A 14443-nucleotide genomic window follows, 5' to 3' on the forward strand; every position below is an offset into this window, starting at 1 on the left:
GTTGAATATCCAGGCAGTTTTTGTTGGAGACCTGAAAGAGAGTTTGAGCTGAGATGTCCTTGACAGAAGGAAATTTATTTTCACTACTGGCTTGAATTAAAAGAGTATTGTATGAGAGCAGGATACTGTATAATGTGGGCACCCAGATTTCCTACTGTAAGTTTATCAGAATGTGATAAATGAGTAACTATTTTAAATTATGTGATATATCTATAATTCCTATTTTATACTACTAATATATTGTTATCCTACTTTAGCCTGCTGCAGTCAAAAGCATTCTAGTTAATAAATCTGAGCTTGTTTTCCTCTTAGCAAGGAACAAAGGTTACTAGGGAGGGTCTGTTCCTTCTCGTTTTGGTACCAATTAGAGTGGGTTTGGGAGCTGCATGTGTAGCAGAGTGCTCTGATTCTGGAATGTTGCCAGTACAAAAAATGAAGATTTATTGTTTCTGTCCCTGAAGTGATACGGAGACTCCTGGTCGTGTTCAGTCCACTCTGACACTTTTTTCCTTTTTGTGTCAGCAGTGTAGAACAGTATAAAAGCTATACATGCACCACAAAAAGCTATTATTTAGAAATAATGTTTTATGAACCTGTAGTAGCTGAATTTAGCATTGCTTTAGTGCAGTGGTTCAGCCTGAGCAATTAATACTGCCTGATACATTTAACTGTTTATTATGTGAGAAGTACTTCACAACCACAGTGCTTTGATGGATGTGCATTGCAGTTCTTGGGAACTTCACTGAACAAGCAATGCTAACTTAAGCTTGTCTGGACAAGCCAGACATAATCTAGCAATCTACAATCCAAGACATACAAGTCATAGTTTGAAAAATGATAATTTGATAAGCTTTTTGCTATTTTTATTGTTATGTTTTGCAGCTTCAGAAGCTTCTTACTATGGACCCTACGAAGAGAATTACCTCAGAGCAGGCTTTGCAGGACCCCTACTTTCAAGAGGATCCTCTGCCTACATCAGAGTATGTATTTGCTCTTCTGTGAACGTCTGGGGTGACTTCTCTCTGCTACGTGCTAGTCCCTGAAATGACATGACAGCTGAGAAATTCGCTGGTACCTGCCTGTGTCCAGAAGAAGTAGCAGCTCAGCCATGCTCACTAGAAACTACAAGTATAATACAGAAGTGTCAGTATCTACTGGTGCCAGAACTGAGTGGTCATGAAAAATAACCCAGTAGTGCAGTAGCATTGCAATTCTGACCATATTACCAAAGCCAGAGTGACAGCATTACTGCAGCATTTAGAGAATCAATCTGTGCCTTACACAGCCTCACAGAGCCCCGTTCTCCATTGCCTGGTTGATTGTGCCTCTCCCTAGGAGTGGGACAGTTCTCTGACCTACAACCCATTCCCATACCCTCTTTTCACAGGGTAACAGTATGAGAAAAGTGAAGACAAACAGCTGCCTAAAATCCCACAAATCCCTTGTTCAGAAGTATTGGGAGTACAGAATTGATATCTGTGTATTTTGTTGTCATGAAAAGTTCAAATGACATATTCAATTCCAGCTGGCAGACTTTGTCAGTTTCTCTTCCCAGTTTTCAGAAGCATGGTGGTGCATAGCATTATGATCTATGAAAACTTGATGCAGGTAGACTTCTACCTTTGCTTTCACTGTTTCCTCAACTAGCAGGCAACACCAAAAGAAGGGAACAGTCACTGGAATGAAAAAGGAGTCTAGTTGAGACTAGTTGGGTTTTTAAAATTTCTTTTTGCTACATAGCAACAAGATTAAGAACAGTTTACACCCTTTCAAAAGCCACATCATGTTGATTGTATTCTGAATGTTGGCACAGGAATGTAAGAAATTGATATGGGTCAAGATCTACCAGTAACTTTCTGCTTAGTGTTTATCTGATGCTATCCTGTGGAGAACTGTAGCTGGATGGATTACAGGATAACATTATCATAAGGCCTCTGTCATAAACATTAAGGAATGTCCCAAATTCCATTGGTCAGATGAATTTAAAAGTGATCTTTTTTTTCCTAAACAAGACCTGAGAAGCTTAGTGAAAGTAACTCTGCAGTTGTGATTGGCAAGTATATTGAAGTCTGTTGTAAGCCAAGGCAGGCTCATAAGATACTAATACTCTTTGGATCAGTCCCTTTATTCAGTGAGCCATGCATGTTCCAACTGGGTGTTGTGGAACCTCTGACACTGTGTTTGTTCATTTTACCATCTGGATCAACAAGTGGTCGTTCTGGCATTTGGGCATGTTCAACCATGCCATGATTTCTAAATGACAGCCTTGTGCCAACAGCAGAGAGATCTGACATTACAATCAGCACCTATCTTGGGTGCTCACACTGCCAGTCACTTGTGGAAACAGGATTTGTCAAATACAAGAAATGAAGTTGTGTTATAGGCACTTGTTTTTAACATAGCATTAAGTAAATGTATGCCACGTGTACGTATTTGTGGAGTGTTTACTGTTTACTGTGTTTCAGTGTGTTTGCTGGCTGCCAGATTCCTTATCCGAAAAGAGAATTCCTTAATGAAGATGAACCTGAAGAGAAAGGGGATAAGGTACAGTAAACTCCTTGTTTGGTTGGGGCTTTTTTACTTTCAAGTATGCAATAAGAAAGCATCATGGTTCCAAATGAAAACTAATGAAACATAAAGAGTTAACAAAAATGTGTTTCCAAGGCAAAGCTCTCTTAAAACTGCTTCTCAGACAGTTGAAAAGTATCAGATGCCTTGGGGTGTCTCAGGTGGTATCACCAGCATGGTTTGCCCTGACCTGTGGGGAATGAGCTGGATGGGCTGTCCTGTCAGCTGTAGCCTGCTCTCAGCTGCTGTCGTTCCAAGGAGACCTTGCTACCTCCTGCAGCATCGCATGATGAAAATGCGTTGTGAGCACATGAAAAGAATGGCATTTTCATTGTATGACTGGCATCCATCCAGCCATTTGAATGTAGATGGCTGTTGGGGTCTCAAATAAATAGTGGCAGCCTGCTTCTGGCACTACATCAGAACATTTCATCCATCTGCATGCAGTTTCCTGATCATGTTGTAAGGGCCCTCAGACAAAGGAGTAATAAGGGTTCTGAACCGTTCCGGTAACAACAATCTGCTCTGAATATTCTCTTTTCCATAGCTCCATAGACATGAGCAAGAACTTGTTTGTGTGCATAATAAATTCTGGGGTGTTTGCAACATAATCTGCTGTGCTTGGTGTGTGTAGCTCAGCTGTGCTGTGTGACCACAGCGATTGTCCCATGGTGCTGGGAAGGCTGGACAATGGTGCTACAGTGTAGGAAACAGCGTGTTATTTTCATGGACCAGGGTACAGTGAGGCACCAACAGTGATGTATAGCTAACCAAATATGAAGAGAACAGTCTTGAACTGCAGTTATCTGAGGACTATGTGAGAAGGGCTGTTGTCTTTCAGAGAAACCATTTGACAACATGAATATTCTGTTTTCAATTTTCTGCGTAGCATGACAAACTAGCTGGGTTTAAACCTACATTTTAGAGAACAAATTTTGTTTTCAGAGCTGATATTGCAGATTCTTCTTTATTGAGAACAAGTGGTAGTATCCATGATTTTTATGTCCAGATAGTTTTATCCAGAGGAGGAAACAGACGCCTGAGCAAAAATAAAATTAAATTCATTATACTAATTTGATTGTAATTTAGTTACTAGTTTTGTTTCAACTGTCATAGCCTCAAAAAACAAGAAGAAACCTTGTGAATTAAAATTACTGTGGCTTTTTTATATTTAAGTCAGTGCACTTGAAAGGAAACACCTGTCTTTTCCCTGGGATTATTGCAGGGGTGATGACAATGGCATGTTTGTATTTAAAACAGCCAATATGTAAATGGTCTTTGAGATTGTTGAGGACAGTCAGGTATTTATGCACACTCCAAATTAAACTTTTTCTTAGGCCATTTAGGTAATACAAGTCCCATATTACTCATTGAATGTGTGAAAATGTGGAGGTAAAGGCTATTCTGAAAGTTGAATCTGTTCCATGTTTTGTTCCTTTATGATGCTATTGTAAATGAAAGGTTTTATTTTTTTTAGACTGGTTTGTTTTTAAAACCGTAAATATCTGTACAACCATTTGAAAACCTGGAGAAGTTGTCTCTGTTTATTTGGAACTTACATGTGAATTAAATAAGCATTTAGCATAAGCATCCATTCTTCAAAATGGTTAATTGTTAGTTAGCAAGACTAAAATAAGGGTTTGTAAAACAAAGTGAAAAAATATTATTTTATCATTCAAATTCTGCTAGGCGAGCTTCTGCTTGCCTCGTTTCAAGGTAGGACTGAAATTTCATTTTTGTAATTTGTGCCTGAGAGGTGAATTATGGCAATGGGTTGCTAAGTGTAGACCTTTCATGAGTTTAGTCATTTAGGAACTGCCATGAACAGACTGACCTGAGGACAAGGTTTTTGTTTGTCAAAAAGTCATTTTTGTGCAGTTAGATGGTGCAGCCAGGCCCCAGCTGATCTCAGTCTCTAGCCAGCAGTAGCAGTTCCACACAAGAGCAGTCAACTACATTTTGTGCTAAAATCTGAAGTACAAAACCTGGGACTTAAAACAAACTCTTGCTTTTAATTGTGAGAGTCCCTTCAATATTTGTTTCTGTATTAAAAAATTTGAAGTTTTTCAGCTCACACAATAGTAACTACCTTACTTATATCCAAACACTCCTATGAAAACACAAATTTCAGAATTCTAACACAAATAGTACCTTAGTTTTTGGTGTTTTGTTTGTGTAAGTGAAGATCAAACTATTATGGAAAATAAATTGCTTCTTGATAGTTTTTGTTGGTTTTTTTGTTTTTTTTTTTTTTACAAGCTAGTTTGATTAACTTTTTAGATTACTGCGGTCTAAATCTCCCAGGAAATAGAATCTGACTGAGATGGGATTTGACAACTACATGCAGGAGGATACATTATGGGTTTTGCTAAATGTGAAATGGAATTTCAGGCCATCTCTTAAGTCCTTGAAGATGCAAGTGTTCTTTGTAATCTTAAATGAATACATCACTGCAAATTTTGTTGGAATGTATCTTGTGTGATGAATGGCATAGATGCAGATCTTTTATGTCATTTATCTGAGGTAACTAAAAGCTCAAGGTGAAGGGGACATGAAGAATTGTTTGCTAGTGGCAACTGGTTGTCATAATTTCTGAGAAACTAATAAAGTAAGGTTTTAATTAAAAGGCTGCCATACTAAAGTTTTGTTCATTATATAAGCAGATATTCTAGGAAAACAATGTTCCCTACAGTATGTTAGGGGAAGGATAGTAAGGCTTTTTAATTCAATCCATGTCAGTTGAAGGTTTTTTTCATGATGAGCAAGTGACATCTTTCCCAGAACTGTAACCATGGAGGACAGGGTTGCACTCAGTTAATTTTCTGACTTTCCCTCCACTTCCTCAAATACTCCTTTTAGTCTATAGCCTTCTGAAGCCAGAAGAGCTCTCAATATCTTTTGTTCTTGTGTTCTTCTTCTTAAACTTTTTTTTCCCTTCTGTGACACTTTTCTCTGTTTATTTTCCTTCTAGGATCAGTGTCATCTTAATTATCTGGCTTATCTTCCTTTGCTAGTCTCCTCCTTCCCTTGCCAGATTTTTGTTTTAGCTGTTTCCTCCTCTTTTGTCTTCAACATTTCTGGTTTATTTCTGATAAAGAAAGATTTTCTGACCCTGTACGTTGTGCACTGTGCTGGGCCCTATTCCCAATACAGCACTCTTCACAAGTTGCTTAAAAGCACAGGAAACCAAAATAGTAATGAAACCTGTTTCTGGTTTTGTCACAGAATTTTCTCACAACCAGGAAGACATGATAAAATTCCTTTGGTCTCAGTGTGTTACCTTTCTGGCAGTAATGCTGTCAGCCTTCTTCAGGTGAAAAGTGATAGTTTGCAAGGTGGTTTTGATTCTGCATTAACAAGGCCATTGAACCACTTAGAAAAACTTACTGTGGGTTCCCCATGTCTGCTACTGAGCACTAGTGAAATTCTGGGTGCTTTGACTTACTTCATTAGGTGATTACTGCTTTATAAAGGGTTCCTTTAATTCTCTCCTAGCACCTGGTGTCTTTTGGAAAAGGCAAGCGTCCACTAAGGGAGGCAGGAGCCTTCCTTGAAATGGAAAATGTAAACTCCCTCTCTCCGTATTATTATAATTTTTGAAATTAAGAGGCTCTCAGGCAAAGATATGGGAATAGGAATAACAGTTCTTTACTAGGAAAATTAAAAATACAAATGCAATAGTACAAACAACAACAAAAAACCCACTGACAGAGTTAGAATATGACCTGACACCCTATGGGTCAAGGTGTTGGTAGCAGTCCGATTAAATGGTGGCTGCAATCCTCCTGGAGGATTGGGTTATGTTGAAAGTGGGGTTATGTTGAAGCAGTGATCCTGTAGAAGGGTGCAGTTTTCCTCTGAACATTCAGTGGTGGTATAGATGGGCCTGGTCTTTCTCTGGGAATCTAGTGGAGAAGAAAGCTGCTCCTCTTGGAGTCCAGTGGAAAAGGCTGCCTGTGGTGTTCTATATCCCAGATTATATCCAGGTAGGAATGCTTGGCTCCTCCCCCTAGGTGTAGCATCTCAAAGTGGGATGATGTAACTTTATCAGTGGGACTCAATAGCCCATTAATAGAAGATTTCCCTGAGGAAGGATTGTTTGTGGAAGCTGTAGGAGGCACTAGACTGTCTTTCCAGTTTAAGTCCAGCTTGTTTCATTAAAAAAGCAAAATGACCACAGGTGGGACACCCCACAGGTGTGCAGGTCTGTGCTGGGGGTGAACTTCTCCCAGCACTCAGCCTTGCTGTGTTTTCCCATCACACGAGGGCCCACCTCCTCCCCGGTGACACCGGGGTTGGCAGCTCCGTGAAGCTCACAAACCTTGCTCAGAGAAGTGACCGTGTTGTGTCGTTTCTTCCCTCAGAATCAGCAGCAGCAGAATCAGCATCAGCAGCAAACAGCACCTCAGCAGCAGGCGCAGGCAGCGCCGCAGCAGCCGCAGCCGCAGCAGCAGAACAGCAGCCAGACCAACGGGACGGCGGCGGGCGCCGGCGCGGCCGGAGGGGGCGCGGGCGCGGGGCTCCAGCACAGCCAGGACTCCAGCCTCAACCAGGTGCCTCCCAACAAGAAACCACGCATTGGGCCTTCAGGCGCTAACTCAGGCGGGCCTGTCATGCCTTCAGATTATCAGGTATCTCTGGAAATTTTGCTGCTTCTGATACTATAGGGCCGAGGGCCAAAATGTCATTTTTCCCTCTTCCCAGCTGCAAGAATTTAATGTCAGACCACGTTTTCATGAATTTTTGATGTAACCTGAGGCATGATGAGGTGGTGTTCTGTGATTAGTTATTTTCAATAGAATACCAGTTTGAGTTGTATCTACTGCACCCTGTAAAGTGTTGAGGATTAGTCCACTCGAGGAAAGCACTTAAATATTTGCTTAACTTTATATTTTAGAGTAATCTTACTGAAGCCAGTGGATGTAAATGTTGCATTACATCAAGTTCAGGATACTCGAGTCTTGGCAATATTAAATCCCATGTCTCACAGATGTGAGACAGTCCTGAGAAGGAGAAGCAAAGTTAGAATCAGGCTCTCCCATTTCATTCCTCCTATTGTCACGTGTATGGAGGGGTTCTGTAGTTTATTCTGGTATCTTTCTAGGACTACTTCTAATGTTAAAGAAAAAAAATGCATGTAAACACAGGAATGACAATTTGGTTCATCCATTTGATTCATGCCAGGGTAGGGCACAAAGACATGCATGGTTTCTAATGTGACCAAAGTAGAACAGATTTCATGTTTTTCAGTGCAGTAGCATTCATAAGGAAAAGCAATATCACTGGATATTATTTGAATTTGCATACTTGTCTTTGCATACTAGAATTATATTTTCCACCGAAAAAGTGACTCCCATTAAATATAGAAAGCATTGAACTTACCAGGATCTTCAGTACTTCAGAGTTTATACTCTCTGGAGCAGTAATTAGTTGAAAGAAAAATAAAAAAGAAAGTTAGATATTAAGGGTAAATTTTAAATTATGCTAGGGATTCTGTCTGCTCCTAGCCTCCAATAGGGTCCCACCTTGGAGAATGGTCTTTTCAGGCTGCTTTAAAGTTAAAATAAGTAGGGTTTAAGACACCAGCTCTACAGTTGTCTTGACTTAGCCCTCCAGACCTTCTCCACAGACAATTGATTACTCAGTGCCAGACATATTTCTCCCATTTTTGTTTAACTCCTTTAGTTGCAAATTGTCATGAAGACATTGAGGGCAATTTAAGGGAAAAGACAACTAGGTTTCTTTTCTGAAAAGTTCCAGACAGGCTTGAGGCCTGGACAGATGTACTGATCTGTCTGACTGCACAGTATTTATGGCTGGTCTGGTTTGGTCTGTACTTTGAGGACTGGTGTGCTGCATTTGATGGATATCCATTGTAGAATTCTTATCCAGTTCTCTGAATTGTTGGCTAACTTCCCCCTTACAAGTTGCTAGTAGTGTAAATATTCTTTTTTTCAGATTTTTTTGCCCTCTGTGATGCTTTCCTTCTAAACTTTAACAGCACAGTCATCAAAATCATGATCTGTATGCTTGTTTTACGTCATTCACTAAATTGTATGGTCTGATTATCCATTTTTACACTTGTGTTTGGCTATCTGCCTTTAACTTCTAGCTGAAGATCTTCTGTTCCAGGAAGGAATGTCTGCAATTTGTCCAAGTCTGACTTTATTAAAAACAAATTCTCATATGTGAAACAAAAATAAGCATGGGCAAGTTAATGCATTCTTTTAGTCTTAAGGCAGTAATTTCACTCAATTTTATCTTATTTGGAAGTAGATAGAATATTCTCTTTGCTTTGAGTTTCATTTAGTTTGTGGTTTGAAGTCTCTGTTGAAGTTTTTGTTGTCATTCAGCAGCCTCAATATATATTACTTCCACAAATGACAGTGCAAAACTGTTGAATTTTACTGAGCCTTCCTTATGTGACCTTGGGTATTTTGCTTACCATGGTGAGCTGATGCTTTTCATCCAGAAAGAGCACCTATAAAGTCATAGAATTTTTTACAATTATTTTTCTTTTCCATTAGAAGTTGCAAAACTTCCCAGAATTTTGAGAAAAAAATTCAGGTTTCAGACTCTGTGTAACACAACCAGCCTTATCATGGGATTGTGGTGGGGTTTACCTTGCTGGACTGTCTCCTGTCCATTGAGCAGTACTTCTCATGCCAAGTGATTTTGTGTCTTGCATTATTGGGCAGCTCACAATCAGTTCTGAATGGGAAATGGTTATGAGAATGAAAGGGCAAATTCAGCAGGGTGGAGGTTGTAGGATTCACAAATTTGTCTCACTGAGTTTGGTGTCCACTGAGCTGACAGTCCCAAACTGTGGAGGAGGAAAAAAAATATTCAGGAAAATTAATGTTAGGTTATATACATACACATACCCATTTTTAAGCCATTGTCTTTGTTTGCAGTAGTTAAAGTATCAGGTTAAAAGACTCATTTAATATTAAATTATTTAATCCTAATGGACAATTTTTCATTTGGATAAATTGAGTAGTAGTCATGTTTGCCTTTTTCTCAGAAGAGAATAAAGTCTTTATAATGCTTAGTATTGCCTATCTTGAGAAAGGTGTTTGTAGTCTTGTCATTAATAGCATTTACAGTAACAATAGATGTAAGTTTAAAAAACAGATGACTTTTGAAAGGGAGTCTACTATCTTTGTCTCTTGTGTATTTTTTCTTCAGAAAATGGGTGTGTAGATGCTGTACTTTTAGGTGTCCCCAAGGGTTCTTGTGTATTTTGTGTGCTGTGTTAAAGCTGATTGCAGATCAGAATGATGACTTGTTTTATGGGACCCTAAAAAGCAGCACTATTTAGTCATCTTCCCCAACAATCATGTTTTAATAAGCACCAGAGAGGTTAAAAATTTCCTGAGTTGCATGGTCCTAGCAGGCTGGACCTGTTATGATCATTCCTTTGATCCCTCTTTTTTTTCCTGCAGCACTCCAGCTCGCGCCTGAGTTACCAAAGCAACATTCAGGGATCTTCTCAGTCCCAGAGTACAATGGGCTATTCCACATCGTCTCAGCAGAGCTCTCAGTATCACCAATCTCATCAGTCTCACAGGTACTGAGGGGCCTGACAGGCTGCACTCAGAAAGGAATGGACTAGAAGCCAGAAGACTCCAGCAATATGAAGTTCATAACGATGAGAAGACCAAAAATACAAACTATGATGCAGAATTAAAATTCATGATGATAAAAGGAAAACTTCACTCACTGAAGACTTCCCCCATCCCTGCCCCATCCCTTTATTGCCATAAAGGAGATTCTTGTGAAGTTTTCCTTCCTTCCTGCCCTTGCATGTGCTCCATTGTGGTTACTCTAATAATGAACCCTTCTGATCTGAACCCAGCACTTAACTTCTTTAACCTTTGGAATTTTGAAGGATTCCTGGTGCACCTTCCTTATGCTGTAGTGATTGCCATAAATCTGTCTTTTCAATCTCTTTGATGGGATTTTAAAGTTTTAAAATCTTGAACTCCCAGGCTTTCAAGCTTGTATATAGTTAGTTTTATACTAGGCAAACCAGTTTAGCTATACAGGTATATTGCACCTTTTTAAAGCACTATGTTATTTTCACAGGATATTACTGTTTTGCTCATGGATGTCAAGAACAGCAAAATTTTACTGTTCCAGAGTATTTTACTATTCTGTTTTTATTAGTCTAGTTTTCAGGCAAAGTATTAAAAATAAAAAATTTTAAAAATTAATAAAATGAAAAAAGAAAAATGAAAAAAGAAAAAAAACCCACCCAAGTCTCTGCAGCGACAGATATGCTTCATGCTACTGGACTGAATGCCAAACAGAAGATTGCTGATATTTCTTAACTCATTCACATTGAATTCTTGAAATCACAGTGATCATGCTCTGACTAGTTTTAAATTAAGCATTACTTTAAACGAAACCAGGACAGTCACATTAAAAGGAGATGCTTTCAGGATCTGTTGGAACAGAAGAATGGAATGTCTTCCCAGGCTGGACACCAAAATAGTCAGGAAAATGTATTTACTGCCCTCAAGTCTCAGTAGGAATGTGGATGACGGGCTTTTTCTGTATTTCTGCGAAGTAGCTTATTAATGTGTGTGAGAGTTCTATAAATTTAGCTTTCTTTCACATTCCTGAGTCAGTTCTCAAAATTTAAAGGTGACAGAAATACTAAGACTTGCAAAAACAAATGCATTTAATCATTTTATGTTAGAATTTATAATTAAGAGAAATTATTGTGCAGTTTGAAAAGCATGTTGAAAATTGTTCCTTTTTCTTGTTTATAATGCATATTCTGTGTCCCTCACATTGCTGTGATTAACCAGATTAGTTACACCAGATGCGCTTGATTGCACTGAAATGTTTCTTTTTCCCTAGAGCAAACATGTTTTGATTGTGCCTAAGGGACTGTAAGTGGATGGGTAGCTGGCAGAAAATCCCTAGTAATTAAGCAAGAGTTCAGAAGCATAATCAGAGGATTATTGTCCAACTTCTGGAACCACAGTTATTCAGAGACACAACATGTAATTTGGGACAGCTTCGTTTTTGCTTCAGCCTTCAGAAATAAGGCTGACTCCTGTGGCAGAAAACCTAGAGGAATGCATTTAGAATGCTTCTGGCAGTGTAACATCAGAGAGCTTCTACAGCTGGTGTCCGGAGAAGAGGTGGCAGGAGTTCAGGTGTAAATGGTCAGTGGTAACAGGTTTTTATACTGCAGAGTGTTCTCTTCTGTCCTGTGCCCACACACAAAAAAATGGTGTACCCGTGCACATTCACACTGAAGTTGTGATCAGGTGTAGCAAGATGAGTAGGTCTGTTTGCTCTGAGGAGAATGCTTTTTGTCACATATGTGGTTCTAGTGGATTTGATCTCCCAGTCATCTTTAGTGCCCCTTTCCTCCTCAAACTCATGCTGTTTTCCTGCTTTGTGTGAGCAGTTGGCTTGCTTTGGCCATACCTACCATCATGTGATTTTGACAACACTCAGCTGCTCCAGAAAAGCAGCTAAAACCTGCTTTAGTCATCAAATGGATAAGAAGGTGATGAAAAATTAAATGAAGCAATTGAAGGGAAAAATTCTTTCTGGGGAAAAGTAATCTCCCAAAGGATACTTGCAATGCATAACCCTTGAAATGCTACATTTTGTTCATACCGTAGTACTCTGAAAGGACAGGTTTTAATTGTTCCTTTATTTCAGTGACTGTGGGGTGACATTCTTTCTGTCTCCCCCCTTACTGATGTTAGGATGAGGTAATTTTGATCAAATGGATAATTGGCCAATGCTATTAAGTAACACTTCTTTTATACTTCTGCAATTTGAATGTCACATTTCTGGAAATTAACTTATGGCAGAGTGATTTTTGTCCCCTCGTGTTCTTTTCATCCTTCTGTTCTCTCAAAATTATTTTGTCTTTTCTACTACAGTTAACTAACATTTCTTTTCCCTGCTGTGACATGCAGCTGATCATCAAAATTCATACAAGATGAGGAGGTGGCAGGGGACCATTGGTTAATTAAGGTGGGCTCTTGTGCCAATAAGGCAAAATCATGGTGTAGATTAATCTGTATGTAGAGTGTGAAACTTCACAGCAATGTAAGGTGCTTTAATTGAACGAACTTCCAGCTTCTAGAGTGACTGCCACAACCTCTCTCAGCTGTACTCGCATTTCTTGTCTTGGTTGGGTTGATAGATGCCCACATGCCACTCCTCTCTCTAGCTTTTATGCGCACAGGTGAAGCCGAGCTGACTTCCTCTGATCCTCCAAATTCACAGCCGGGAGGAGAGGGAATAGAAGCAACAGCACTGGCTGCAAAATGTAGGCTCTGCACACTCTTGTAGTTTCTTCACAGGGGTGAAATAAGTTACTTTTTCTTGGGAGCTTGATGCATGCTGCCAGGGTTGGTGGCAGTCATAGTGGAAGAAGCCTTGCTGCCTAGGGGTTATCCCAGGAGGTAAAAACTCTCCGCTTTCACAAGTGAATTGTGCAGTTTGTCGTGGGAAACCAGGACCATGTCATTTTTATGGGGTTATTTTGCCTGTGCAGTTTCTTTATTACTCAGCTCTGTCTCTGCCCACAACCTATAGAGCCTCAGCAAAGTGTTTCACACCTGTACTGAGAGGCACAGAGCTGTCTTCTCCATCCTGGTGGGAGAACGGGCTGCTGAGCACAGCTTTTCATGGCTCAGAGGAAACAAACACGTGGGGAATTAATGGGATGAGCAGCCTGCTCCGCGTTGGTGAGGTTTATGTAGCACAAACTGCACAATGAAGGAAAACTATAGGGAAAGCTGCGACTCCTGCACTGTATCTGTGACACTGTATCTGGGGAGGGGGAGGGGAGCGCATTCGTAGCGGGAGGGGTGGCGGGAAGCTAGAAGTGTTCAAATATGTATGATATTTTATATAAACATAATAAGCTTAGTTCCCCTTCATAATCTTCAGGAATGGTACTTTAACGCCATTAAGTAAAGAATTGTTTTAGGATTAAATAAATGTATTGTACATAAGGCCATACGTAATCTTCTAAAAATGTCGCCAGACAGGAGCAATGTGTATTACAATATGAAAAAAGTCCTTAATGCACTGTTATCTCCTAAATATTTAGTAGTAAATTAATGCTATTTAATTTTTTTAAAAATTTGTCTTGTGTAGACACTAAAAAGTATTACACAAAATCTGGACAGAACATGTCCTTTTTAACAGCAATTTAAAGAACTTTTTATATATGTAAGGTAGTAACTTTTCAAATTGTTCTAGTTGTATATTCCCATGTTTACTATTTGTGGAAGTGTGCCTGTCCCTACTCAGTTATTTTTTTTCCTAATAATTTCATGCACGCATCTTTCATTTTTGTAGTTTCCATTAGAAATGACTGTGTATGCGCCTGGTGCTGCCACAAAACTTTCCCGCTCTAGATCTGTGGTGGCTGCATTCAGTAGTGCCCATGCCAATGGGCTACCAAAACCACGAAGCAGAATACTTGTTTCTCATTCTAGAGTTGAGAGTTTACTGCTTTTAAGTTGTCCTGATGTCACTCTTGAAATGACTGTTAAAACTAAGCTATGAGTTCATTGCATTTATTTTATATTCTTGGTTGTAATGAAATGGAATTGACTTTGCTTCAGTGTGAATTTTTTTAATAAAATAATATACATTTGTAATAATAATAAAAAGTTCAAATCAAATAAGTGTGCAGAAGACTTTTTGTAAACGTCAGCTTTGGGCTACCAGTAGGGAAAATACAGCCCACAAAATTGCAGTTGTAATTATATTCAGGATGTTTATGATATCATACACCACAGAAAACAAAGCTTGCAGAACCTCAGAGTTGAAATTACAGTTTTTAAAATGCCCATGAGGATATTCACAGCTTTGTGTCTATCAA

At 39.3% G+C, this 14443-nt stretch overlaps 1 protein-coding gene across 1 annotated transcript in view; it reads left to right on the plus strand.

Annotated features, from left to right (window-relative positions):
* The window catches only part of CDK19 (cyclin dependent kinase 19), a 124764-nt gene extending 110521 nt beyond the window's left edge, over positions 1 to 14243 (plus strand). The window contains exons 10-13 of the mRNA XM_039726599.1: positions 883 to 980; positions 2466 to 2544; positions 6933 to 7199; positions 10014 to 14243. Of these exons, the coding sequence (XP_039582533.1) occupies positions 883 to 980; positions 2466 to 2544; positions 6933 to 7199; positions 10014 to 10145 (576 nt within the window). The 3' untranslated portion in view covers positions 10146 to 14243. The remainder of the gene's footprint in view (positions 1 to 882; positions 981 to 2465; positions 2545 to 6932; positions 7200 to 10013) is intronic.
* The last annotated feature ends 200 nt before the right edge of the window (positions 14244 to 14443 follow it).

This window comes from Passer montanus, unplaced genomic scaffold, assembly GCF_014805655.1.
Source record: "Passer montanus isolate IOZ18808 unplaced genomic scaffold, ASM1480565v1 scaffold11, whole genome shotgun sequence".
NCBI lineage: Eukaryota > Metazoa > Chordata > Aves > Passeriformes > Passeridae > Passer > Passer montanus.